This window comes from Centropristis striata, chromosome 20, assembly GCF_030273125.1.
Source record: "Centropristis striata isolate RG_2023a ecotype Rhode Island chromosome 20, C.striata_1.0, whole genome shotgun sequence".
NCBI lineage: Eukaryota > Metazoa > Chordata > Actinopteri > Perciformes > Serranidae > Centropristis > Centropristis striata.
The window spans coordinates 19,651,109-19,677,780 of NC_081536.1; the positions used below are offsets into that span (position 1 = coordinate 19,651,109).

Sequence of the window (26,672 nt, forward strand, 5' to 3'; positions counted from 1 at the left end):
GACCACTCAGCTGTAATATCTGAGTTCGTGCAGATTAATCCTGCTGTACTGTACACCTTGAACCCTGCACTGAGTCTTTTTAGAGAAAAAGTCTTAACAGAAGTTCATTGTTTTTGTATCATTGCACTGAACTATATAAAACTTTATTCTGTAAAACTTTAAAATAGGTGCTTACATAGAAGCATATCTGGGTGGAAAGGTTACAGGAGCCACAGAACAGTTTACCTCATCTTACATCAACAACATCCTACTTTTCTTAAGTCTGTTATAGATCTTTACAACCAAACTCTTAGAATATCCTCCCACATATGTGTATCTGTGGTTTTAGTGACGTATCAGCCTATCTCTGATCTTGAAGCTGATCAGGCCCAGCACCAGGAGAGCAGGGAGGAAGGAGTAGAGGAGAACAAAGTCTAGTGTGTATCGGGACAGAGCGCCGGGATAGCCCTGATCAATGACCTGATCGCCTTGAGTGATCATACAGGCTCCTGGCAAAGGTTTGGAAACATCTGCAACAACACAACACCCCAGAGATAAAGAGTTAACAATTAGGCTGGTTTTAAAGCCCACTTCAGTTCCTGAAACAGCCAATGACTGTCCTTTAATCTGTCCTGACATATGTCCTTGAACACTGAACTCATACTTTGATGTCATTGCATACAGCACAGTGCTTGTTAAGGTAGATGAAAAGATTAAAGATTGATTGTAAATGTGATCCACAACTAGATTTTCCTACAGGGCCATAACATACTCACTGTGTCCTTGTCAGGTTGTGATATTAAGTACCTTTGGGTCATTCCATATCAGTTATGGAGGACCAAATCACTTCTAGATGCTATATAATACCTAGTTGAAATATTAAGTTAAAAAATATTTTTGATTAAAACATTAATTATGTTTAATCATTTGAACATTCAACAACAACTTTTTACATTAATTCATGTTACAAAAGCGTTCATTTGTAAAAGGCAACAACAGATATCTCCGTTTTTTGTTGCACTCAAGGAAAAATCCATCAAAATTGTATTTGGCTTTTCTCTGTTTTTGTAAATTAACTCTTCAAATTATCACTAAAGTTTATTTAATGTTTGCACACATTTCAGCCTAATTCATTGGGAAAATAAGCAATTGGTGAGGCTTAGAATACACATGCAAAGATTTGCAGAAATGGGAGTCGAGCTATAGAATTGTGTATTGTATTATCACATGATTTAAAAAAATATATAATAATATATAAAATCCAGTACGTGAACTGGGAGTTCTAGATAAGTTGGTATGAAATGACCTCTTTTCAAGTGGACAAGGAAGATGGTCACATAGTGAAAACAACTTACTGCACGTGAAGTCGAGTCCGTGGAACTCTGTGACTATGAGCAGCTCACAGCCGTACTTCTGGAAGGTCAGGTAGCTGAGCCACTGGAAGACCACCGGCATCTGCTGAGTGCTCCTGTTGAAAGGAAGATGAGAGGAAGGTGTTTTAGCAGTAGCATATATCTCATATCTTTATTTACATTAAGCACCTGGAATTATACTTTAAGTTACTAATTGAACACATTTGGTATCTCACCTTAGGAAGCCAGATCCCACTAAGATCCCTGCAATATTGAGCAGAGCCACTCCACTGTTGACCATGTTTGGGTCCTGGACCACTCCTAATAGCACCACAGTCAGCAGCTCACCTGAGGAAATGAAAAAATATGCTAAAATGTTAAAAAACAAAACAAAACAACAATAACAGTGGAAATGTGACATTAAGGGAGGCTGATGTTTCATGTCATTGTCTAAACTGGAAGTTTAAAGACTAATAGGACATCAGATACGGGGATAAGTAGCTTGTCCCTATAATAATTAACCTTATAGACAAAAGATGACAATACATATTAATACGTATTTATGTGCTTGAGAGCTTGCCCACGTGAGTAATCTTGTCCAAAAATGATATTAACCCCCTTAATCTGATCAGCTCACCTATAATATGTGGCACCAGGACTACAGCGGAATAACACAAGAAGCGTAAGGTTTCAGGGTGCATCCCCACCGTCCTGAGAGGAGCAGGGACAAACAGAGACAAGAGAAGAGTTAGTCTCAAGAGGGGATGACTTTTGCAGCTTCTATCCTCCAAATAAAGACATACAAATAATAAAACAATTTAAAATCCGACACATGCATACTTACTACCCACCAGTAAAGGAAGGAGGTGAAGATGAAGACACTCAGGATGCTGAAGGGCAGGATGTGGAAGATGTAAGCCAAGAACATTTGACATTTACTGTACAGACCATCCTGACTCTCCTGATCACTGATTGCTCGCAAGGCCGGGACTGTTGAGAAAAGCAGAGAAAGAGCTGATAATGTGATGACTGGAAAAGAGGAGAGAAAAACATATTACACATTAGAAATGGGGAAAATCATTCTATTATGTACAGTATCAGTTAATTAGGGCTATAAAGACCAGAGAAAAGTACTTGTTAATTCATATTTATTTTACTTGTTGCTCTATCTCACCACTAAAACCACTCCCATGAACACCATTGGACCAAAGCCTATATTCCTGATTTGCAGGGGATTATATATATATATATATAACTCAGTGTACCTGCTCCTATCAGTCTTTATCTATAGGATTCAAGGTCATCCCCAATAACCACCTCTGTCTGTTTGGGTGCTTATGAGGTGCTCTTAATCACCTTTTAACTCCAGTGACTTCTACTCAGCCCACTGTCGATGACTTATCTTATCTTCCATATCTGTGACAGCCAGAGACTGAAAGCTAAGTTTTTAGAATCAGCTGATAACAGAAGGAGACTGAAGAGACAGTCATCCAATATAACCGATATACATCACTTATTATTGTCTATATCATCTTTAACATACACCTTATGTATGAAATAAATGTTAAGATTGATTCCACTAAAGCCCTATTACCTGTTGCTGAACATTTTCCAGGTTTATTTAACCGTCTTTAATCCTAATTTAACTAAGACATTCTCTCTAAAATTGGTATTTTTAAGTGTTTCTTAGGCACACGAATATTGAGTTGCAAACAAAAAATGCAGATCGCAATATCAGCAGTAAAGTTTACAAAAATCTTTCACCATACATGTCCTCACTTAGGACCTGTTGTTTGCTGTTTCTCTCTTGAGGTTACCTTCAGTCACAGCAGCTGCTATAAATACTAACCATGAACTTGTTAACACAGAGAGATATAAATATATGTACAGACAATATAGATAATGTAGATAGTAAAGGTACTGTAGGTTTGTAGGTAAAAGGCACTTTGAGCTCTAAATAGAGTAAAGGTCATTCACCTCTGTAAGTAAACTACACATGTAACCTACAGTACCTCGCTAACAACTGTGTAGAGTCTGTAGACTGCAGTTGTAATCTGTTATACTAGCACTATAGTAATAACTCATCTATTAATCATTTACTCTGATCAATGAGACACACTGAAAGTACATTGAATCTCTTTGGGCACCTTTAAAGAGCCAAATCCAAGCTGGACTCGACAGATTTCTGTTGAAGGAAACAAAAATACAGCAGACACCTTTCAACTACTGACCAAAAGATAAGTGAACTCACACAGCTGAGATAAAGACGTTTCAAACATGCTGTTAAATTAAGATAATGCATCACTTTTATTTAGGTGATCAACCACATGTACTTCAGAATGTCCCTGAAGTCATCATGTCCACCTTATGTCGATATTTACTGGGTGATGTTATCAGACACATGCAGTTAGATGAAATATAATGTCACAATGACATTATATAACTGCTGAAACACAGTTACAACTGGATCTATGAGAAAAATGAGAACAAAGATGCAGTTGTGTCATACAAGTATAGCCCAGACCTGCTGCATCGTAATGTTTTAGTCTTCAAAAAACAACAACCACAGGTTTTCAGATTATTGTCGCAGACATAATTTCCCTTCATTTTCACTTTCCACTTTTTCAAGTCTAACCTCTTTTATCCAACCTTTGTGCCTCACTTTCAAAAGCTGCTCTTATGTCCTTAGAGGACAAAATTTCTGTCAGATTTTTTTAATTTATTTTAATTTATTTTTAACCATCATCATCAATCAGTCCTGGGCATAACCACCAAATATCCATTCTGTTTCTTTCAAAAACACACAATGGGGGGATATTCTTTTTAAGAAAATTTACAGTCTGGAATATGCCAGTAATTTGCACCAAAACTGATTTTGATGCATTGCATCTAACACTGCAGTGCTCCATAATACAGCATCAGTCAACCTGGTGGAATCTAGAAAATAAAATCCATGTTTTTGCCTTAACATAAGAAAGCCTTTGAAGCATTGGCTTTAGATTGTAAGACTGATATAATAGAACATGGCTGTGGAATCAATGTGTGTTTTTTAAATGGGAGATTAATGGGATGAGGGTTGAACTTCCAAATAAACAAAAATATCCCTAGTGACACACAAGGGTAAAAGGAATACATATAATATAAAAGCACTGCTTGAAATTAGCAAAATAGTTAAAAAAATCAAAACCTGTGTGTACAGATGCATGGTGTTGGTAGAACTCACAGAGAGCTACAGCATTCAGCATGCCAGTGTAGGGCGAAGCACCAATGCTCTGATAGATGATGCCAATTCGGTCCTGCACAGCCCCCTTGCTCACATCGCTGTCTAAGTGCATCACGAAGAAGGCCACAAAGAGACCATAGATCAGGTTCTGCGACAAACGCATCAGGACACCCATCCTGTCTCTGGACAGGTTTCTCACTGTTCGCCTGAACATAGAACACACATATAAAATACTTGTAAACACACACAAAGACATATTTGTCCTCAGGAACATATTAATACAGAAACAAACAAAGGCAGAAGAGAGAACTGAAGCAGTAACATATAAGGCAGTTAGACGTAAAGTGCAAACAGTAAATAGTACAGAAATGCAGTTCTGTGTACAAGATGGGAATAAGATTAATGAATGTACTCAATGCAGTGTGCAGCTAGTGCCTTTATAGATGACATCTGCACACACAAAGGGGCCTGAAGACTCGCCCATCACTGACCTGATCAGAACCTCAAGTTTCGTGGCACTGCTTGGCGACTCTTTGCTCTTAAAGGGGATAGCTGGCTTGTCTGTCCTCTGTAGGCTCTGCTCCATGTTTCCCAGCATGCTCTGGTAGATGGCAGAACTCTGATAGGACGAAGTGATCTCATGCATGCGACTGAATGTGGCTGCCTCCCTCTCACTGCTGCGTGTGTCCACTGAGGTGAAGTCAACTGTTTAACATAACAGCAATTTGAAGATTTTAATGTTTGATAACAAACAGGCTCATTCTTTTAGATACTGTATATTCTCAAACTGTAGATTTCTTTGTGGTAATAGCTGTGCAGCTTTAATTTACAGTACAGTATCATAGCATGTAGTACCATAGATGTCAAAGGGGTTGCAGTACTCTGGACACTCATATCCACATTGGCCGAAGAAGTCCACCATCTCCTCGGGCTGCCCGCAGAACACCATCTCTCCACGACTCATTATAGATATCCTGCTAAACACCTGTAACACACAAGAAAATACACTCAAAAAGTTTAATAACCTCAGCAAATGATCCTCTGTTACGGTAGAAAAACATTCCTGTATTTAAAGGATAGGTTCACACTTTATCTGAAAGTCTGAAAACAACACTTCACACAAAGAAGAATTACTTGTACTTATAAGTTTGTAACTTTGGAAGATAACCTCTTGATTTGACTAATTTTGTCCCTCATCGCTTCAATCACAATTGCACTATAAAAGGATCAGAAAGAGGAACAAGTACAGTGAGCCGAAACTGTTTCAATGTACATTTGGGAATGTGGGCTTCGTTTTAAAATAGACTTGGAAAAATTCATTTAAAGTTAATTGTCACTCTTTCTCTCTTTCTGCAGTTTATCTCCAAACTCACCCTGAAGAGCTCGGAGCGTGGTTGGTGGATAGTCACGATGACAATACGGTTCCTCCTGGCCAGCTCTGCTAGCAGTACCACAATCTGATTGGCTGTCATGCTGTCCAGGCCGGTGGTGGGCTCATCCAATAGGATCACCCCTGCAACGACATCATCCTGATGACATCATCACCCTCATGCAGGTGTATCACACACCGAAGCATCAAGAACAAGAGAAAGGTAGGACAATAACTTTTTTTTTCTCAGTTAAAGTTAGAAACTTTTAAATGTACTTTTTATTAAGTGGCACATGCAGGACTCTCGGCGGGCCCAACTCAACTTGTGAAGATAAGTGAGTTCTTTTTTTTTTAGTTAATTACTCTAATTAGGACAATTAAAAGATTGCCTCTTTGCATTATGAAAGCAGAGTGGAATTAGCAGATGCTTTAATTGTGAGATTAATTCATTTCCTGGTTGATTGGAGAGGCAGCGAATGGAAACTCCTCATTACTCCGTGTGTGACTATGTGTGTGTGTCCATGGCCAGTCTAATCCTGAATGAGGACTGAGACCCTTCATCCTCCCTGGAGGACTGCAGGCCTGATAAACTACACCTGGGATGAGCACGTACACACACTCACACACAGAGGTGGGTCTCTGCTCATTCCCTTCGTGGTGTGATAACCCAGTCTTTCATTACTCTTCTCCATCTCTTCCTCTGTCGCTTTCTCCGTCCTTTCCTTATTCCTGTCTTACTTAGATCCTGTTGTTTTTCAGTGTGGACTTTCTAAAACTCTTTGGGGAGAGAAAGGTCTTGTCGTGAACTTTCTTCTATCTCAGGATAGCACAGTCCTGCCTCCAGTCCTGTTGCTTCCTACAGTATATGCATGTAATATAACATCTTATATGCCATAACTTACTAAACAGAGTGTGCTGATCACATAAACGTTTTTGTATTATTTCTGTGTCACAGCCTTTTTTGTATAATCTTGTTCCACCTGCCTTGAATATTTAAAAAAAAAAAACCTCTAATGTTCAGTTTATCTAGTCCAAATCTTCTCATTTGAGCTCTGTAAAGCTTCACGAATTTAAGGGATAATGGCTTTTACCTCGATTCCCCTCATCATCATGATTTAAATTTGCAGCTATAGCACCCTTTGGAAGTCTGATACACAGATAAAACTCATATTTCCCAGCTGCAGAGGCACTCACTTGGATCCTGAAGCAGCTGACTGGCAATGGAGACCCTTCTCCTCTCGCCCCCAGAGATCCCTGGGAAAACTCGACCTCCAATAACACTGTGGGCCACATGACTCAGACTCAGCTCCGCCATCACTGCTGACACCTGCACCATAGCCAGAGGTCAAGGGTCAGCTGACAAGAGAGTTACTGCTAATAACAAGGGCCAACTGTAGACAACGTACCTGCTAGCTGTAGTCAGTGCATTTAACTTAAGGAATTTATTACTGCTCTCTGAAATTTTTCACAGACACAGACTTTCTTGAAAGCTTGGCATTTGCACAATTTTGATCCTTTTTGACAAATCATGAGCTGCGATCATAAGAGGGAAGATTTTGATTTTTTTTTGTCAAGTCAGCTGCATGAGTGAAGGACACATTACTACGATAGAGATATAGTATAGTATACCTATACGTTTTCGATAGACAAAGTAGTTACAAGGAATATCCAACTAATACAAGCTTTGAAGTAATGTTAAAATGTTCTCTTTTATACTTCAGTTATCCTGATATTAAACACAACTTGGCTCAGAAGGCCAGATATACAGCAGAACATCTCTGTGCTTTTGAGAAGATGTCTTCATGAAGAAAAAACATGATCAGCATCTTCTAAATGTAGGTTATATACAGTTATACTGTTTTTTTGTTGTTGCCTTTTTTGTTTTTCTCTTGCCGGGTGACATTTCAAGTTTAAGCTAAAGAAAACTGATACCGACATAGCAGAAGACACTTTCAAAGGTCACCTTCTTCTTGATGGCTTCAGTCGAGTGTCTCCGCAGGGCCAGCTGTGCTGTGTAGGTCAGAGTCTCCTCCACTGTCAGATAACTCAACAAGTTATCACTCTGGTTAAGAAAGAAAAAGCAAGAAACAAGTAAGAGATAGAGTGAGGAAGACAGATTTCATGGATTTTTCATACTTATTGAGGATGGATTGTGAAATGCCTCTTCATGTTTTACTTGCAAGTGAGATGAGTAAGACAACAGGTTCATACTAAGAAAGACTAAAACAACGCAAATTATCAACTTGAATATATCTATGATCACCTCAATATTCAACTTGTGAAACTACAGTACATAGCATGAAATTTGCTGTAAACATCCATTGTGCACACTCTTAGCAGCAGAAAATTGAAGATAAAGTATTTTTCCACAGTTTCTTTGCTTTACATCCCTGCACACTGAGTGCACATCCATATAGGACACATACAGCAGTATACGTGAATATATGTTGCCAACTGAACCATACCTCCGCTCCAGACATGTGCACACACACACACACACATACACACATTTATTACTTGAACCTGCTGCCTGCCTCAATTAACACATGGCGCCTCCCAATCCCACTTCTCCTTAGTCTCTCATCTGAATGACTTTAATATCAGGAGCTCATATCACCTCCTCATCTGCAGCTTAGCAGGGGAAGTTAATGACGAGGCTTAGAGAGTAGGGGGGGGGGGGGGGGGGGGGGGGGGGGGGGGGGGGGGTGCTATCAGCTAGAAAAGGGAGATGATTTGAAAGGAAGCAAGGCCAGTTTAAAGCCAGTGTTTTTAATTCAGGCTTTGGATACACTTGAGCACCTCTCATTGAGAGATTAAGTGTATGAGGAGGCCAGCAAGGGCCTTTAGTTAATTTCACCCAGAGGCCAGGGCAACCTTTTCAGGAGTTTCGGCAAAATGGTTTGTGTTCATTGAGTTTATACATACAGCCACTCACATGTAACACTTCAGGGCAAAGTTTAACCTGATGTTAGTGTGTGGTGACAACTACGGAAAAGTGAAAGGTGTATGTGTGTGCATGGGAATAGACACTTTCAAACCACTGATAGTATCTTCAGCAGCAATTCAGCAGTTATACTAGGCAGTAAAAATACAGTATTTTATAGTAATTTGCTTTTAAATTTTATAATACATATTTATCTTGTCGGAGTGCACTGCCCAGTTTGAGGCATTTAGAAAATTGTATTTAATTCTTGACATAACAAATCACTGATGGCCTGTGTCTACACTGTATGTTTGGATGTTTCTCTGTGTTACCTGCAGGACATAAGAGAAGCAGTCCTGATACTCGTCTCTCTTCAGTTTCATGCCGTTAACAAAGACCTCACCCAGCAGTGTACCACTGTTTCCAATCCTCCCTGAGATGGCATCCAACAATGTGGTCTTTCCTGAGCCTTAACAGGGCAAGGGGCACACACACACATGGATATATATATATATATATATATATATATATATATATATATATATATATATATATATATACATTTTTCATTTATATATATATATATATATATATATATATATATATATATATATATATATATATATATATATATATATATATATATACATATATACATACAGGGTATATCTGGACATTCTCCATTCTCACACTGTAATCTTGGCTGAATAAAAGGTGCTTTAACATTGCTTTTATTTACATTAAAGCACAACTGACCATTTTTTTCTGTTGACAGATAATAAATAAATAAATTGTATTCAAGATGTCACAATGTATAATAATAATAATCTTAATCACTCAGACCAATTTCCATTAAAAATTGGTCTTGTTTGTAATGTAATGTAATATATTTTGTTTTGGACTCCACAAAGTGCCAACCTGAATTGCCCAGTATGCCCATGATCTGCCCACTTTCTACGTGGAAGGAGACATCGTTGAGGATCTGACGAGTCCATCGCTTCTTGTAGGAGGGTACGTCCCACCATGGACCCACACGCTCACTGCAACACACACACACACACACACACACACACACACACACACACACACACACAGAACAAGAACAAGGCAAAAAGAAATTAAATATGCTGCCCCTTCTTCCTAAAATGTATAAAATATGTACTTGTATTTGTTTGTAATGTTTGTGTTTATTTAAAAAATAAATGCATTTTAATCTCAATTAAAAATTATCATATATATATATATATATATATATATATATATATATATATATATATATTTATTATTATTATGTATTTATTATTTCAATAATAAACCCCCACTGGGAAATTCATCATCATTTCATTTGAAAGTTTTTTTTTATTTTTTTTTTTACAGATTTTCCACTTACCATTTATTTTCTGCTATTTCATTAAACGTGAGTTAAACCACATTAAATTATCCATAATTCGTCCTTAACCTGTATGCATACAAATATAACATTATCTGTATAATGTCACCTATCTGTTTGTGTGTCTCAGTGGTCCTCTTGGATACTCTGTGTCTGCAGCTGTTACCTGACTGTGTAGGAGATCTTGCTGACACTGAGACTACAGGAAGGATCTGATCGCTCCTCTCCGCTGCCCCTCCACACATCCCTCTTCACCTCCGACACAAACTTGAAGGACTCGCTAACTTTGGTCCCGTTCTCCGGCTCCACCGCCTCCATTGAATAACCTCTCTTCATTTCTCCGGACAGTTTGCTACTCCAAATGACAATCGTGAGTCGAGTCCGTCTCAGATGAGTTTGTTCATATCCACACGACCCGTAAACAGCATGTGATGCTCCAAAGGCCCCGACTTTGTTTCTCTGCACTCACTCCCTGTACAGAGCAGCAGTGCTAGAGCAGTGGTGTCTCTCAGGAACCATAACCATGCAGCCAACGCTGCGTTATCTCAGAGAACTTTGATCCGGAGCTCTATAAAGAAGACACAAAACATGCTGGGCAGACTGACTGGCTGAATGACTTCAGTCCTCAAATTGTGCGCCGTGAGCAGCATAGCTATGAGTGCCAGGGCAGAGCAGAAGTGACATGACATGAACTTGGACGCTTTGCGAGAGAAGGCTTGTGAGCTCGGACGAGAGGAGACCTTCAGCTGGACTGAAGCCAAACTATCGAACGGAGAGAAAATACTGAGAGCAGGGGAGCAACAGGAGGGAAGCAAACGCAGATACACATAAGAACAAAAAAGGAATTGAACAGAAGGACAAAAAGGGTGCGCTGACCTCTTGATCCTACAAACATCAAACAGCAATTTCATCATCATGGACACAAACACCGGGCTCAGTCATGCAAACGGGCCCTCACAGGTCAGTTTGACTTCACAAGACATTAGTTTTAACGTCCTCTGCCAATATACTGATAGACTTTGGTTAAATCTAAACCATGTCTGAACTTTCTGTTGATTCATTTCTCTGTTTTTATTCATTTAACTATGTGTGTCTATCAGATTGTTACATGACATCTACAGTACACATCTGGTTCCAAAAAAGTTGTGACATGAATAACAATAAAACAAATTTTATTCATTTGCAAACAAAGACAATACATTTTATATTCAAACTGATAAACCTTTGATTTTGTAAATATGCACTCTGTTCTGAATTTAATGCATTATGTTTTTATTTGCATTTTACTCAGCATTCCAATTTTTTTATTGGAGAGATTTAGGTTTTATATAAAGACAACATTAGGGTCCGTTTTAAATGGACTCTGGACCCACAACAGGTCACAGGCATCTATTTACACACACACACACACACATACACACACACACACACACACACACACACACACACAGAGCAATACACAAAAGCACACGCATCCCCACATACTCATGCATGCATGTAATGATCATTAATAAATGACTAATTTAACTGCAATAAACCAGTTGAAAGTGTAATGCAAAGTGTGCAGCTACTGCAACACCTTAACATTTCGGACAATGTTTTCAGCTGGTTTTCACAGACCCAGTGAGCATGCAAGCAAAAAACTGTTCATTATTTAAAAAAGCAACTTTAAAATAATTATTCATAAAAAGAGTTTTATCACTCTCTCAGTCCTGTTCTTTACTTTCACAGATTATATTGCAGTTTGTCCTTGAAAGCGGATATAAATACAATACTTTAAAAAGTCAATGAGTCCTCGTCTCAGTGAACTTTATTTACCTGTCTGCTCCTGTTTAGCAGCATCAAGACACAGAGTTGTTCTCGTCTGAAGAGGACAGCAGCCTCTACTTCACCTACAGTGGAGGGTGCAATGAGCTGGAGGTCAACGACCTGCAGTATGAGGTAACTGCCAGTCAGCTGCTCTGCTCACATGCACAGTTATCTTCAGCTTTTACCTGTTGCAGTCCTGTACTTTATATGTGGAGGTTGTATGTGATGACTGTGTAAATTTGTGTGTTTATGTTTGTGCTCCCAGGTGGACACAGCGGCTCAGATCCCCTGGTACGAGAGGTTAGCAGAATTCAAGTTGCCATGGGAAATAAAGGGAAACAAGCAGACAGCCATCAACAAGCTCAGCCTCCGAGTCCGCAGTGGGCAGATGCTGGCTGTCATTGGCAGCTCAGGTGACATAAACACACACTTGATTAACAGTTTCTAATCAAGGTAATAAATGTAATGGCCTTCTTGGATGATGTCATTTGTGTCAAGCGTTTTTAACAACATTGTTCACATGGACATTCAGACTCTCAATTTCAAGCTGTACATGAAACATATTACAGATTAGAGAAACAATATAAACTCTCTATCTGCCTGAAGATACTTGAACTACAAAAAATAAAGAAACAATATGCTGTATTTGGAGACAAAACAATGCCCAAAAATCATGTGCACAGTTGGAGAAGGAACAGAACTTAATCAGGGTTATAGAAAATGAAGAAAATTGTATGGATAATGTAAATATTTTGAGTCTTGTCTTGTTTTGTTGCTTTTTAAATATGTAATCATCTTCAATCTTCTCCCAGGTTGTGGGAAAACATCTTTGCTGGACATAATAACATGCCGTGATGAGGGCGGTACGATGACCTCCGGTCAGATTCTGATTAACGGGAAGCCCAACACCCCTCAGCTGGTGAAGAAGAGCATTGCTCATGTCCGGCAAGATGACCGCCTTCTTCCTCACCTCACCGTCCGTGAAACTCTCGCCTTTGTGGCCAAACTGAGACTCCCCACCCACTTCCAACAGGCTCAGAGGGACCAGAGGGTAAGATTAAACCATATCCAAACTAACATGCACAGAATACATGAAGACACCTTGTCATACAAACACTGACCTCTTACTTGACATGTAACAGTCTGCATGTAATCTCTATTTGGACCAGAATTGATGACAGTGTCTAATTCTTCTTCTACTTCTTTAAAATGTAGTAAGCTGAAATAGCAAACAGCATATGTTATTCTGCTTTATGTACAATACGTTACATGTGACAAACTGTCCATGCTGTTTTCTGTCACAGGTGGATGATGTCATTGCAGAGCTGCGGCTGCGACAGTGTGCTCACACCAGGGTGGGAAACGACTATGTGAGGGGTGTTTCTGGAGGGGAGAGGAGGAGAGTCAGTATAGCTGTCCAACTTCTCTGGAACCCTGGTGAGAAATATTGAAGTATTAGATATAGTAGTAGAAGGATATTTCTCAGCCCTAATTCAAATCTATTTTGCTAGTGTAACTGTTTTGTAACTGTATTACTGTACAGTAATAAAGTTGTGCATTGTTATGGATTATTGACCTGTTTCTTTTTTTTAATTTTAGGTATTTTGATCTTGGATGAACCCACGTCAGGTTTGGACAGCTTCACAGCTCACAACCTGGTGATCACACTGTCCCGCCTGGCCCAGGGAAACCGTCTGGTCCTGCTGTCGGTCCACCAGCCTCGTTCTGACATCTTCCAGCTCTTTGACCTTGTCACCCTGCTGTCATCGGGTTCACCAGTTTACTTTGGCGCAGCTCGTGACATGGTGCCTTATTTCACTGGCCTGGGATACCCCTGCCCACGATACTGCAACCCGTCTGACTTCTATGGTTAGTATTGATTTAGGGGTGATTCTTTCCAGTGCCCATCAATGTGATCCATTATTACTTATTAACCTATTTACTTTTTCAAGCCTAATTTTGTTGGTGTTTATGTGTCTTTGTCTCTCTGTGTCCAGTTGATCTGATCAGTATAGACCGACGCAGTCCGGAGCAAGAGGCCGAGTGTTTGGAGCGCTCCAGAGTTCTGGCAGAACATTTCATGGAAAAGGTCCAAGACACAAACGATCACATGTGGAAAACAGCCGGGACAAACACAGCACTAACACAAACTGAGAGGTAGCTGTGTGTTTAAAGTCTCCTCTGCTTAAATGTCCCCTTTGTCCTTTAAAGTGTCTGACCTTGACTATACTGACATAAGATTTATTTATTTTATTTTATTTTATTTATTTATTTATTTATTTTTTCAGTATATATTTATACTGACACAATTTTTCAATAAGGGGGAAAGAATAAATGTGCCTCCAGTGTGCCTTTTGTTTTACGTTTTATGTGTGAGCACCATTTATTCATTCATTCATTCATTCATTCATTCATAATCCCTATACGCCTATCCGTTCTCGGGTCATGGGGGTCTAGAGCCGATCCCAGTTGACATTGGGCAAGGGCGGGGTACATCCTAGACAGGTCGCCAGACTATCAAAGGGCTGACACATAGAGACAGACCATGTGTGAAAACCATGTTAAATTAAAATATCAATCATAACAGAGTATTTTTTACATACTTCAAAACGTGTCTGGAGGGAGAGTTTAAGATTGCCCTCTTCTGATTCACTTTTTTTTTGTCTGACTGCAGCTCTCAGCAGCTGAGCAAAGGAAAAGGAGAGGAAGTCATCACTATTTCTAGACAAAGAAACAGGCTGCCTGGCGGATTGCACCAATTTACCATCCTCCTCAGGTAAAAAGAACTCAGGTACAGTAGTGTTCAATATAATAGCAGTCCAATGTGACTAACCAGATTAATCCAGGTTTTTAGTATATTTTTTATTGCTACATGGCAAACAAGGTACAAGTAGGTGCAGTAGATTCTCAGAAAACCAACAAGACCCAGCATTCGTGATATGCACGCTCTTAAGGCTGTGCAATTGGGCAATTAGTTGAAAGGGGTGTGTTCAAACAAATAGCAGTGTCTGTCGTTGACTTTACAAACACAAAACTATTTTGTACAAACTTTTTTGTTTCTAGGATTTACTTACTACTGTACATATAAAAAAAAGCCATTCTCAACCTTTTTTGTTCATTGAATCTCAACAACCCTGTCAGATTAGTTCAAGTACCCTTCAACGACACCACCTGACCTGTTAAAATATGTTCATTTTAAACAGGATCTTTATCATATTCACTTTATCTGAAGTGGAATTTAATATACATTTAAAGTACATTTACTCAACTCCTGTACTTAAGTACAGTTTTCTTCTATTCCACTACATATCAGAGGGAAATGTATTTCTTTACTTCTCTACAATTATCTGAGAGCTTTAGTTACTAGTTACAATTGTAGCTGTTGTTTTTTTGTAATAATTTACAAATTAAGATTAATGCACATAATATGGTAGGTGTGACTATGAGAGCAACTTTTTTGTTTTTCTTTTTTTTATGTTATTTTTCATATAACACCATTTCATGCAGTCATTTCTTACTTTAATACATTTTCCTGATTTTACAAATAATTTTACTTGAGGAACATTTTCAATACACAACTTTTACTTGAAATCGAGTAGTTTTACATTGTAGTATTAGTACTTTTACTTAAGTAAAGAATCTGAATAATTTCTTCACCACTTTATGTAATACTATTAATTCAGATATTTTTTTGGTCCTGACAACAGGACAATAGCATTTATTGACCTCCCCTTGTTTCTTCTCCCTCAGGCGTCACATGTATAATGACTACAGAGACCTGGTCACCTTATTGGTCCATGGCTTCGAGGCCCTGCTCATGTCGCTGCTGATCGGTTGTCTCTACTACGGAGCAGGAGAGGAACGTCTGACCATTCAGGACACAGTGGCCCTCCTCTACATGATAGCAGCTCTCACCCCATTCGCTGTGGTGCTGGACGTCATAGCTAAATGTGAGTAACAAGAGTCAAAGTCAGTCTGCATTTAAAACTTGTGAGATGTGATAATCTGCAAAATCATTACCGACAGTAAAAGCATGCTCCAAAAGGCACATACTGTGGAAAAATACTGCAACGAACACATTTATTTTTCATTACAGAGTAAAAAAATAAAAGTTCAAACCTGAAGTTAATTAGAAGTGATAAACAAAAACAAAAATAGAGGCTTTAAGGCTGTTTATCGCTCCATATCTTGTGACCTTGACATGAGGTTATTTAGTGGCTGTAAATGCCACATTGAAAAAAAATATTCTCTTTCATTAATGAAGAGAGACCATGAGTTATATTACAGCCAATAAGAGATAAGTTTAAGTCCAGTCATGGTGAACTGACAACACAAGTTATAAGATTGATTACAGTTTATGTATGACTCAGAGTTGAAAACTGTTACACTCCTTACACATCACACAGGCCCAAGATAACAGAAACATTGAAATTCAAGTTAAATTCACACATTATAACACTACAAATACCACATGTACGTAGCTGGAGAGCCTCAGTAACTTGTGATGTTTGTTGTGCATCGGCATACAACAAACTGAAGGACAGTTCTGCAATCTGTAAGGAAGTCTGCTATCAGAGGTTATAATGCTGCACCTCATCAGTGTATGTTATTGTCCTCTGCAGGTCACACAGAGCGAGCCATGCTCTACCACGAGCTGGAGGACGGCATGTACTCCGCCACCTCCTACTTCTTTGCCAAGGTAAACCACAGTGATAAAACTGCATCTCCAGTAGGGGTCAGTCTTGCTCCATGCTGGAGTCATACTTCTGTACTGTACACAGCGTAATGTACAGTACAGCACTGTAATGTGGTGTTGAAGAGCATTGCTACATGTGGACGCACTAGCCAGCATTAACACTGAATACATGTGTGTTTTTCCTTCACTTTCAGGTCCTGGGGGAGTTACCAGAGCACTGCGTGTTCACCCTGGTGTACGGCCTGCCCATTTATTGGCTGGCTGGTCTTAACGAGGCTCCGGATCGTTTCCTGCTCAACTTCCTGATGCTGTGGCTGATGGTGTACTGCAGCCGAGCCATGGCTCTGTTTGTAGCTGCTGCGCTGCCCACCCTGCAGATCTCATCCTTCATGGGCAACTCCTTGTTCACTGTCTTCTATCTGACCGGAGGTTTTGTCATCAGCCTGGAGAATATGTGGACTGGTGAGGAGATGGATTACCTGTCCTTAGTTAAAAGATGTGTAAGAGAAGAAGAAAAGATTTTTGTCAGTTTGTTATGTTCATACCTATGTGTGTGTTTTTGACTCCTCAGTGGCCACATGGCTCTCTCACGCCTCCTTCATGCGTTGGGGTTTTGAGGGCATGCTGCAGGTGCAGTTCAGAGGCAACAAATACCCCCTCTCAATCGGTAACATCACCATCAATGTTGATGGCATACATGTGAGTTACAAACAAACACAGGATCATACGTGGGTGTTAATCAAACATTTGATTTTGTCCTTTGTCTGAAAAGGATCATTCACAAAACAATGCCGCAAAGTCTAAGCACACTGATAAGAAAATCAATCAGAGTTGTGAAGTTGTGCAGTACCAGAGCATAATTTTTCTTTTATAAGAATTTGTGTTTTCATTCAAATGTATAGATGTTTAAAACATTCTGCAATACATGTTGGATAGTATTATTCACAAACATACACAACTCTTAAAGGGACAGTTAACCCCCAAATCAAAAATACAGACTATAGTTCTTGCATGAAACTGCTCACAATAATTTCTGTGAATTATTTTGAGCAACTGGGTCATGATTTCTGGAAAGAGACATTCCTTTTGAGTTTTAAATGTTATTTTTGTTGGTTTAAGCACCACAAGCTCTAAGCAACTCACACCAAAACAAGCTAGATAAATGACGATAAATAGCACTGCAGCTAAGAGGTAAACATTGAAGTTTGGATTTTGGGGTGAACTGTCACTTTAAAACCTGCACATGAATAAATCTACATTTTTCTCATCCTGTAACTCTTTCGGTTTGTCTTCCAGGTGGTGGAGGCCATGAAAATGAACCAGTATCCTCTGTACTCATGCTATCTGGTCCTGCTGGCAGTTATTCTGGTCTTCATGGCACTCTATTACTTGTCCCTAAAATTCATCAAACAGAAGTCCAGTCAGGACTGGTGAACACATCTGGACCGGTTTCAACAATCAGACAAAACACATAAGACATCAGAGTCTGGAAATGACTCTTCAGGAAATGTTTTTTGTTGCAGTGGAAGAAAGTAATTTGGGTTCCAGTTCGACGGGTTCGACACTGAGCCATGCTTTCCATTGTCAATTTATTGATCTTTTTAGGATGTTTGACAGTGAAAAAGTGTTTGATTAAGGGGAGAAACATTTATCCTTCCAATTTTACCTTTTCACAATAATCTCAACAACAGTAGTCCTGTTTTTCCTGGTACCTCAGTAGAGTTTAGTCGCCCTTCTTAATGAAAAAATTCCTAAAAATTACTCTCATTTTTATCTCGTCAAAACAATCTTAACATATGGCTAGCTAGAAATATGAGAATAATTAGGATTTGGGTGGAAGAAAGTTTTAGAGAAGCACTTGTTGCAGTACCGCTGACTGCTGCTGGGTGGCAGCAGAGCACTGCATGAACATCAAAGTTCGAACGATGTATTTTTCTCCCTCTCCCTCTCTTCTCCGTCTTGGCAAATGATTAGAACGCCACTTTGGCAGATATCCATCTGCAGCTTTTGCTTGTTCGATTTTCAATCTTCTTTTTTTCTACAGCTTTATCTTTTTTGTATATGTAAGGTTATTAAGCTTAACAATGTGTGTGCCAGTATAGGGAGCACTGAAAAAAAAAGCCGAGTAGAGATTTAGTAAGTCACACTCAGAAAAAAAAAGAGCTTGTTCTTGTGTCCTCATAGATTGAAGATTATGTAAGCTGTGTGTTTTTTGCACTGGTGCAAAAGCCTGATAAATATTTTACTGATGTGGTTTGAGTCCAAATTGGTAAAGTATTAAATCAAATTGCTCCACTTGAGTGTGTTTATTTTTGTCTTTTTCCTCTCTGCTATCCTTTGACCTGGTCATTCAGTTACATGGTGCAGTTATTTGTAACTGTGCAGTTTCATAGAAATTAATGTTATTGATAAAGTGATTCTTTTCAGTGGTTATACTTCATATTCTGGAATTTATTTCTGCAACACACCTGTAGAAATGGTTCTTCTTGCGTAAATCAAAAAGGAAATATGAAGAGCATACAACACCAAAAGGATAAGCTAAAATGTTTCTGTGATTAAAATCTGATCCTCCCATATCCATGTAAACTGTATCCCTTTTATTAACATAGACAACATTATGAAAAGGAAAAATTGCAAAAACAAGCCCTGGTTCATAACAAAAGTTTGCGATGACCGTGTCACATATCCTGCATCTTAATTTGTGTCCGAAATAAGCTCCCTGCCTGCGGTGACCCTCTGATATCAACCAGCACACAATCTTCTTGGGAAACAACCAGTGTGTGTGTTATCTAAGGCCTGCCTCAGCCAGGGTCAAGAGCGGCTTGTGTTACATGAAACAGAAATATCTGAGGCAGAGATTGGAGAGTTTAAAGCCAAGCAGAGAGCAGCTGCAGATCAGGAGACAGAAGATCTGCTGGGATAGGGTTAGACTGAGTGAGACACCATTTCCTAAAAAAATCAATGCTGAATCAAACTGATGCAAATAATCTTCTGCGTCCCAAATCCATAAACCTCACTAAATCTGTGTTCAAACCAGAAAAGTGACATAATAAAGTATGTGAGCATACAAAACCCCCGACAATTTTTGCCTAATTTGACATGAACTATTCTTCCACAATACTATGCACATAGGAATGTTGGAAAAAGTGTTTAGACCCCAAACTTTTCTCTCATCCCCTTTAGCTCTGGCTGATTGATGTAAAATGCTTACATCCTGTGTGCCAGCGCGGGAAAGTTGTCATAACTCTAGTATACTGCGAAATAAGAGAGCTGCATGTAGTAAAGTGTATAATAGAAATACTTTAAAGTAAAAAATAAGTTGAAATACTTTATGAAGTTCACTACCATTCACCACTGAGGTGCACAGCTAGAAAAAAACAAAACAACTAATCGGACGTAATGTGTCATTCTGAAGTTGCAGATTGATGCATGCTGATTTCTTGTACTGTATAAACACACTGTAAAGATGAGTATTTATAATTGAGTATATATATATCCATTATATTTAATTTAGAATTGCAGGAGACTGTAGTTGTGTGTTGTCTTAGTGGGAAAACAGACTCATTGATAACCCAACTGCATTCTACTTTTTCTGTGTTTCAGTGCCCTGTTAATGTGAATTCAGACTCACTGGTAGGGCTGGGCGATATGACCTCATATCAATATCATGATTAATTAGGGCCACGGTGCAATCGCACCAAGCACTACTGTTATACTGTGGATTTTTTTTCTTTCTCTTCTGGACGCAATTTCGTCCCGCTACTAGTCCTACAACTCAAAGAGTTGCAGAACAAATTATATATCAATACGTGCGGTTTGATCGGGATCGGTGTGCTATTACTTTTCTCTACGGAATATGAATTGAAACTGGCCAAAATTTTGCATTGAAGTGAATGGGACGGCCAAAAAAAAAATGAGCGAAAAAGAACAATAATTGGAGATTTTTAAACGTCTACTTCTCCGGCATAATTTCACCTAGAGACTCCATTTAAACTTAGTAGACAGTAGACACAAGTCTTGTATATCGGTGTGTTAATCCACGTTTCGATAGGTCATGTAGGTTTTTATCAATCCCTGTTCAATGACCATGATCATTTTTGGAGAAATTCTAAAATTAATTATTGCATGGAATGTTCGTATCACAGTGTGTGATGTCATTGCCAGAGTGTAGAGGAAGAGAAAAAATTGTCAAAAACTAAATTTGAAAAATGTGCTCCAGGCTGTAAATTCCACTCAGACACACTCAGAAATAATTTATACATAGAAACGTAGGAAAATTTGTCTTCTCACTCACAATCCTCGGAGGATCCCTGTCAGAGTTATAGTTTGGGTGTAGGACGCACAGATGCGCCACCAACAGGCACCAACAGCCTCATTGGCTCCCATATTAAAAACACATAAAAAGATTTATGAAAAAGGGAGATGTAACTTTTTTTTTTTTAGATCGCTCTAACAAAGCTATTTTTTCATTTTTCTTTAAAAAAAACAAAACATGTAGACGTTCAGGAAGAACTAAGGACGCTCAAAGTGAAGTCTGATCAATGATAGATATTATGGTTTTGCCAAAAAGGCTTGCTGTTCGAGGCCAGAAATTCCAGTCTGTCCACCACTGTTCTGGGACATTGGCAGTTGGTGGCAGTTAATTCTGTTGATCTTTGCTCTGATTGCCTTTGATCTTTGCTGTGATTAGTTACAGATACACACACACACACACGTAACTTTATGCGATTTTTGTTACACACACAAATGCGCGCTTAAGTGCTCACACTCCTCCAGATACACGTTTCTCACACACACACATTTTGAGGTTAAAGGGCATAGATTGCTGTATAAATAAATACTAAAAAGGAATGCTTGTTGTAGGTGTGCTCCTTGTATATTATATAGTATCATAACATTACTAGTATTAATTGTTTGAAATCTCTGAAGAATCTCACCATAATGTACACACAGAATTTCCCCAGAGGAAATTTTCTAGTTTAACATTTTACCTCAGATTGTTTTTTTCCTCACAGTTCACTAGCATGGTCTCTACTGTAAATATGCTCAACTATTAAAGCCGGAGTATTTTATTTCAAATGAAAGCATGCATATCTGTGAATTTAAAGAAATTAAGAAAACATAAATTAACTCTTTGGTTATTTATTGAATATTTTAAACTGAAATCTAAGTATCGCCTGAAATGAAATCGTCACAGCTTTAATGTACAGTAGAAAAAAAATAACTTGCATTCTTGCAACAGTTTTTCGACAGTGTTTACATTTGACTTTGTTTGTTGTCGTCTTCCCTAAAGCCAAAATGTGTCCAAACGAACGGAAATGCCATTTTTCAGAGTTGCTCGGTTGGCTCTGTGTTTGAATTTTCCTCTATGTTGCTTCCATGTCGCAGATTGTAGTCACGTCACACTGCCACAAAAATAACATAAATCATGATGGGCAAGATTATTTTGGTTAGAGGTTCTGAATGTTGGTTTCGATTAATTGCCCAGCCTTACTCACTGGGACACCTCAATGTAGCTGAGCTATTGTTAATGTAATTAGCTCCGCAAATGTTTTACCTACTTCCTTAAAAAAATAATAATAATTGTGCCACTTATTACGTTTAAAAACAAACAAAGACTCAGAGTCAGAATGTGACATTTATTAGCATGAATAATCCTTTACATTCTCATCATCATCTTTAATATTATTAATATCAATAGCGCAGCAAACAGAATCACACAATACTCAACACTTCAGTTTGGACAACTTATAGAAAAAAGAAAGGGACAAAGAAGGAAAACATCTGGATGGAGGAGAGGAAAGGAGGATGAATCTTTATGCCTCATGTGTTTCCTGTGCTTTGGCTTTCTCTTTCATCTGTTCTACATAAAAAGAAAAGGAATTCTGCAAAGAGAAAGAAAGAAGATTAAGCATCAAAACAAACTAATAAATTCTCACCTGCCACAAATATAGAAAGGCTGTATGCTGAAAGTGTGTGTGTGTGTGTGTGTGTGTGTGTGTGTGTGCGTGTGTGTGCGTGTGCGTGTGTGTGTTTCTATCTCGCCTCTTTCCAAAACTAAGCAGCAGTGGAGCTCTCCTGGGTCTGTCTAAATAGTCTCCACTCTCCAACCAGGTTGTCTCGTTTCATCTTTAAATCCCCATTAATACACAAATTAGGGATTTGCAGCACACTCCCCAAACACACTCTTTCGCCTTCTGCCTGTGTTCATGGCTAATTAATCAGTGTTTTGATCCAGACAAAGTGTTGTGGTGGGTGGTTTTTTTTTTTGGAGGGGAGAAGGTGAGAGCTTTTCTGCAGATTACGCCCGCGTTTTACATTGTACCTTTGCTTATTAATGTAGTAATTAATGCTGATAAATAGCTGTGTTCACTATAGAAGGAGAGGGAGAGGTCCCGACAGGAGGTTGAAACACTTTCAAAAGGGTCAGTTTGACCTGATTACAAAAACATATTATCCTCTCTAGATTTGGTTTTGTTTGTCCAGGTTTTGAGATATCAGTCTGATACAGGGGAGTGTGTTGTTTAAATGTTTAATTTCTGGTGCTCAAAGCAAAAATAAATCTGTACTGTAACATTGCATTACAGAAACAGTCTCACTGAAACACTGGAACTACTTTCTACTGAAGAAGTAGTTCCCATGAGAACTGTTGACACTGTACAGTTGTGGATTATAACATGTACTAACATTTGCATATTCTTGTAATAAATCTCTTTTTTTCTGTAGGGTTTGTTTTAACGAGAAATCTTAACAGCAAAATCTTAACTACTGCAAAAATGTGTGAACTGCTCGATTTTAATTGACAAATAAAGTAGATCAAATAATTGATACCCCTAAACTGTAATATAAAGCTACCTGTTTTACTTCATTTTTGGGTATGGTTGATTCACAAAAATTCCTTTTCATAATGGTGTTTTTGCAGGTGCGCCCTGAATGTTTCCAGTTGAAAAAACTTCCAACTCAGACTGGAAAAGCGTCCCAATATCATACATTATTTTCCATTGTCCAATCGGATAAATAGAGAGGTGAAACTGTCCCCGTCTCATCCAAGTAAGCCTTAAACCGACCATCAACCATTTGCACAAATCTATTGTACGTTCTATTCATGCTGTCGTCATCATGGTGCAGCACCCTTGAAACAGCTGCAGAGGAGAGGAGGGGGAGCAACAAAGACAGGTGGGTTTCTACCTATGTTTAAAAGAAACTTCTGAACATCACAACTGTTCACCTTCCCCTCTCCTTGCAACTCCTCCGGCTCCTCTTTGCTTATGAAACACAGCAATCACTTAACTATCCTGACATCCAGTGAATAATGCAGCAGCTTCTCCGCCTTCATCCCTCTTTCTCCTTCTATCTTTGCACCGCAGGTGAGTGATGGGAAGAAAAGAGGTGGACTCCTTTCTACACCTGCCTCGAGGGGACAGCACCTTATAGTGCAGGGGCTGAGAGGGCGTGTGTGTGCGTGTGTGTGTGCGTGCGTGTGTGTGTGTGTGTGTCTCCTCTGCCCGAAATAGGCTACATCAAGTTACAAAATGTGCTATGTGCTGAAATGCTCAAAAACACAGAGGGGAAACAGAGGGGGGCTATTGCAGTGACACCATCTCCCTTACACAATATATGTACTTTGATTGTGTGTGTATTTCACTGTGTGCTAGTGTAAGGTAGGAATAGCATTAAAATGTATCAACTTGCAGTAATATAATTACATGTTATCTGAATTGGTGATTTCAAGCACACTCACAAAAAAACAAATGAAGAGTTCATCTGCAAACTCAAGTATCTGTTTTTTTTTCCTAAATCATGTTTTTTTTGGCTGCAGTCCAGGGAAAATCAATCTTACTGCTGTTCTGTTGTTTTGATGAAGACATCTGAAACTTTAAATTTTGCGCAATCGAGGGATAATCAAAAAAATGGTGATGTGTCATGTTGATGACTCGACCCCGCGATCGAGCTGATGCATCCCAATAGCAGGCATGTGTCAATACTATTATTCGGTCATTGGATGCATAAGTTCTTAAAGACCATTAAGAATACCTTAAAACAAAATTTTTTGGCATTGTTGGATGAGATACCGGTGTATAGGTGATGATCAGCACAACATAACTTGTGAGTTAAAAGAACTTTAAGTTCCCATGAAATAAAAAAAAAAAGATGTTTAACCTTTCTCAAAAACAGTACATCCAAAAACATTCTGACCAACATCCTTAAGCGTTATCACGTTATCACGCATGCGTGTGTGTTTGTGAGTGAGTGAGACTCACAGGGGGCTCAGTGAAGGGCACTGTCTGTCCTGCATTGCGGTAAAGCACAGCCAGCCGTTTGAGTGTCAGCTCTTGTGCGACTACCCCCTCCTCCTGCATCTGCTCATACAGAGCCTTCGCTGATTCTAGGTCCTTATTTACATCTGTCAGACAACATGGGGAGAGAAAATGTCAGAAATGAGACAAACATCAACATGTCAAATTCTTATTTGCCTGTACACAAAAAAGTTTGTCACATTTATTGGTGCTGGGACAATTGTGTAATTTTCCACCTTCTTTACTCATTATTAATTGCTCCCGTGCACATTCGTACTGTACAATACTTGTATCTACCCATGCATTTACAATGATAGAACATCTTGAATTCTGCAAGAAAGAATTTTGCCCTAACTTTGAGTTTACCTGCTTTGAAATAGCATGAAACCTCCACTTCTTGTACAATTAAAGCAGTTTACAAAAAATACCTTATGAAGATAAAGTCTCTATACAGAAACATACTTTCACCCACATTTAAATATCAGATCATTTCAAAATTGTTCTGAAATCAGTAACTTTGCATAATATCTCCCTCTAAAAATTTAAATTACATTCAGAAACACATTGACTGTGTGTGGTTGTGCGTATCAAAAATCCAAAAGTGAAAAGGAAAGTCACTACTGTCAAAAAATAGAGCAAAACAAGAGAAAAGAAAACCTCAAAGAGAAAAAAGAAAAAAGTGGAGAGAGGTGAGCAGAGCATTTGTAATTGTGTCCCTTATGGCTGCCTTGACCGACCAGCCAGCTGATGCTAATTAAATAGTCATGTCCGCTGTCTCTGCTGTGACATGGTACGAAAGAGGGGAGACGAAGGGGTGAGAAGGTGAAGTGAAGAGGAGAGGACAAAAAAAACTAAGGACAAGAAAAGATATGCATCAGTAAAAATGTAGAGGAGAGGCCAAGAAGTGATGGAGAGAGGAGGAAAAAAAAAAGCTGGAAGATAAAAAGGTTGAGTGGTGGACTGTGTTACGATTAGCACGCTAGGCTAGCCAGGCCAGCTAACTCATTAGAGGACATGTGTTCCTCTAACCCCTGAATGTCTGTCCACATCCACCCACCCACACACACCTTGACCTGATGCATTGTTAATGTGTCCGGTAATGTTGACTTAGCCACAGTACAGTGAGCCCCATCCAGGCCTTGTGTAAGTGTGTGTCTTACCATGACATTTCATCAGGTATGCATATACCACCTCCTTCTCTGTGAAGTCTGGAATCAGGCTCAGCAGGTTCTTGATCTTTCCCAACTGTACACAAAAATATGATTATGTTAGTAAAATGAATAATGGGAAATAGCACACAAATTATTATTGAACAAGCATGAATTTGCAATAGCTTCAACCAAAAACATGCATGCATCTACGCATTTAAACACACACAACCTCAAAAACACTTGACCTCCATGGCAAATTTCAGCCTCAGAGGGTGAAAACTGTGGCTACCTTTTATGCACCGATGAAGCTGCAACTTAAAGACAAGAATGTGAGACTTTACCTGTCCAGGTGTCTGAGCATTTCTAGCCATGAAGGACATCAGGGGCCCCGTCTGTTCAGCCACAGCGTTACAGCGCTGCAGCAACACAAGAGGGACAAAAGAAACGTGTTATAACATGAGGGGAGGGGAGATCTCCTGAAGT

At 39.0% G+C, this 26,672-nt stretch overlaps 3 protein-coding genes across 6 annotated transcripts in view; 1 reads left to right on the top strand and 2 right to left on the bottom strand.

Moving 5' to 3' along the window:
- Positions 1-23: 23 nt before the first annotated feature.
- On the bottom strand, positions 24-10,657 carry abcg5 (ATP-binding cassette, sub-family G (WHITE), member 5). The gene is made up of 14 exons (XM_059359197.1): positions 10,403-10,657; positions 9,765-9,886; positions 9,179-9,315; positions 7,887-7,985; positions 7,118-7,250; positions 5,928-6,067; positions 5,410-5,539; positions 5,046-5,259; positions 4,555-4,760; positions 2,183-2,321; positions 1,969-2,042; positions 1,568-1,679; positions 1,335-1,447; positions 24-509 (listed from the first exon to the last, which is right to left on the bottom strand). Exons 1-14 carry the CDS (start codon positions 10,570-10,572, stop codon positions 325-327), a joined length of 1,974 nt encoding a protein of 657 aa, XP_059215180.1. The 5' UTR covers positions 10,573-10,657; the 3' UTR covers positions 24-324.
- On the top strand, positions 9,484-19,200 carry abcg8 (ATP-binding cassette, sub-family G (WHITE), member 8). 4 transcript variants are annotated; one of them, XM_059359194.1, is made up of 16 exons: positions 9,487-9,560; positions 9,758-9,857; positions 10,224-10,263; positions 10,367-11,196; positions 12,073-12,177; positions 12,311-12,458; positions 12,858-13,096; positions 13,350-13,482; positions 13,645-13,914; positions 14,043-14,202; positions 14,720-14,821; positions 15,796-15,995; positions 16,668-16,744; positions 16,936-17,203; positions 17,313-17,440; positions 18,038-19,200. In XM_059359194.1, the coding sequence occupies exons 4-16, from the start codon at positions 11,152-11,154 to the stop codon at positions 18,173-18,175; spliced, it is 2,013 nt and encodes a 670-aa protein (XP_059215177.1). In that variant the 5' UTR covers positions 9,487-9,560; positions 9,758-9,857; positions 10,224-10,263; positions 10,367-11,151; the 3' UTR covers positions 18,176-19,200. The 4 variants fall into 4 exon arrangements, with proteins under 4 accessions (XP_059215175.1, XP_059215179.1, XP_059215176.1 ...); XM_059359192.1 differs by having other exon boundaries at positions 9,484-9,857; XM_059359196.1 differs by having other exon boundaries at positions 9,484-9,857; positions 12,076-12,177.
- A 3,160-nt stretch (positions 19,201-22,360) lies between these two features.
- Positions 22,361-26,672, bottom strand: part of lrpprc (leucine-rich pentatricopeptide repeat containing) — a 61,891-nt gene continuing 57,579 nt past the window's right edge. The window contains exons 35-38 of the mRNA XM_059359177.1: positions 26,531-26,605; positions 26,199-26,283; positions 25,003-25,145; positions 22,361-22,626 (exon numbers count right to left, since the gene is read on the bottom strand). Coding sequence (XP_059215160.1) covers positions 22,558-22,626; positions 25,003-25,145; positions 26,199-26,283; positions 26,531-26,605 — 372 coding nt within the window. The 3' untranslated portion in view covers positions 22,361-22,557. The remainder of the gene's footprint in view (positions 22,627-25,002; positions 25,146-26,198; positions 26,284-26,530; positions 26,606-26,672) is intronic.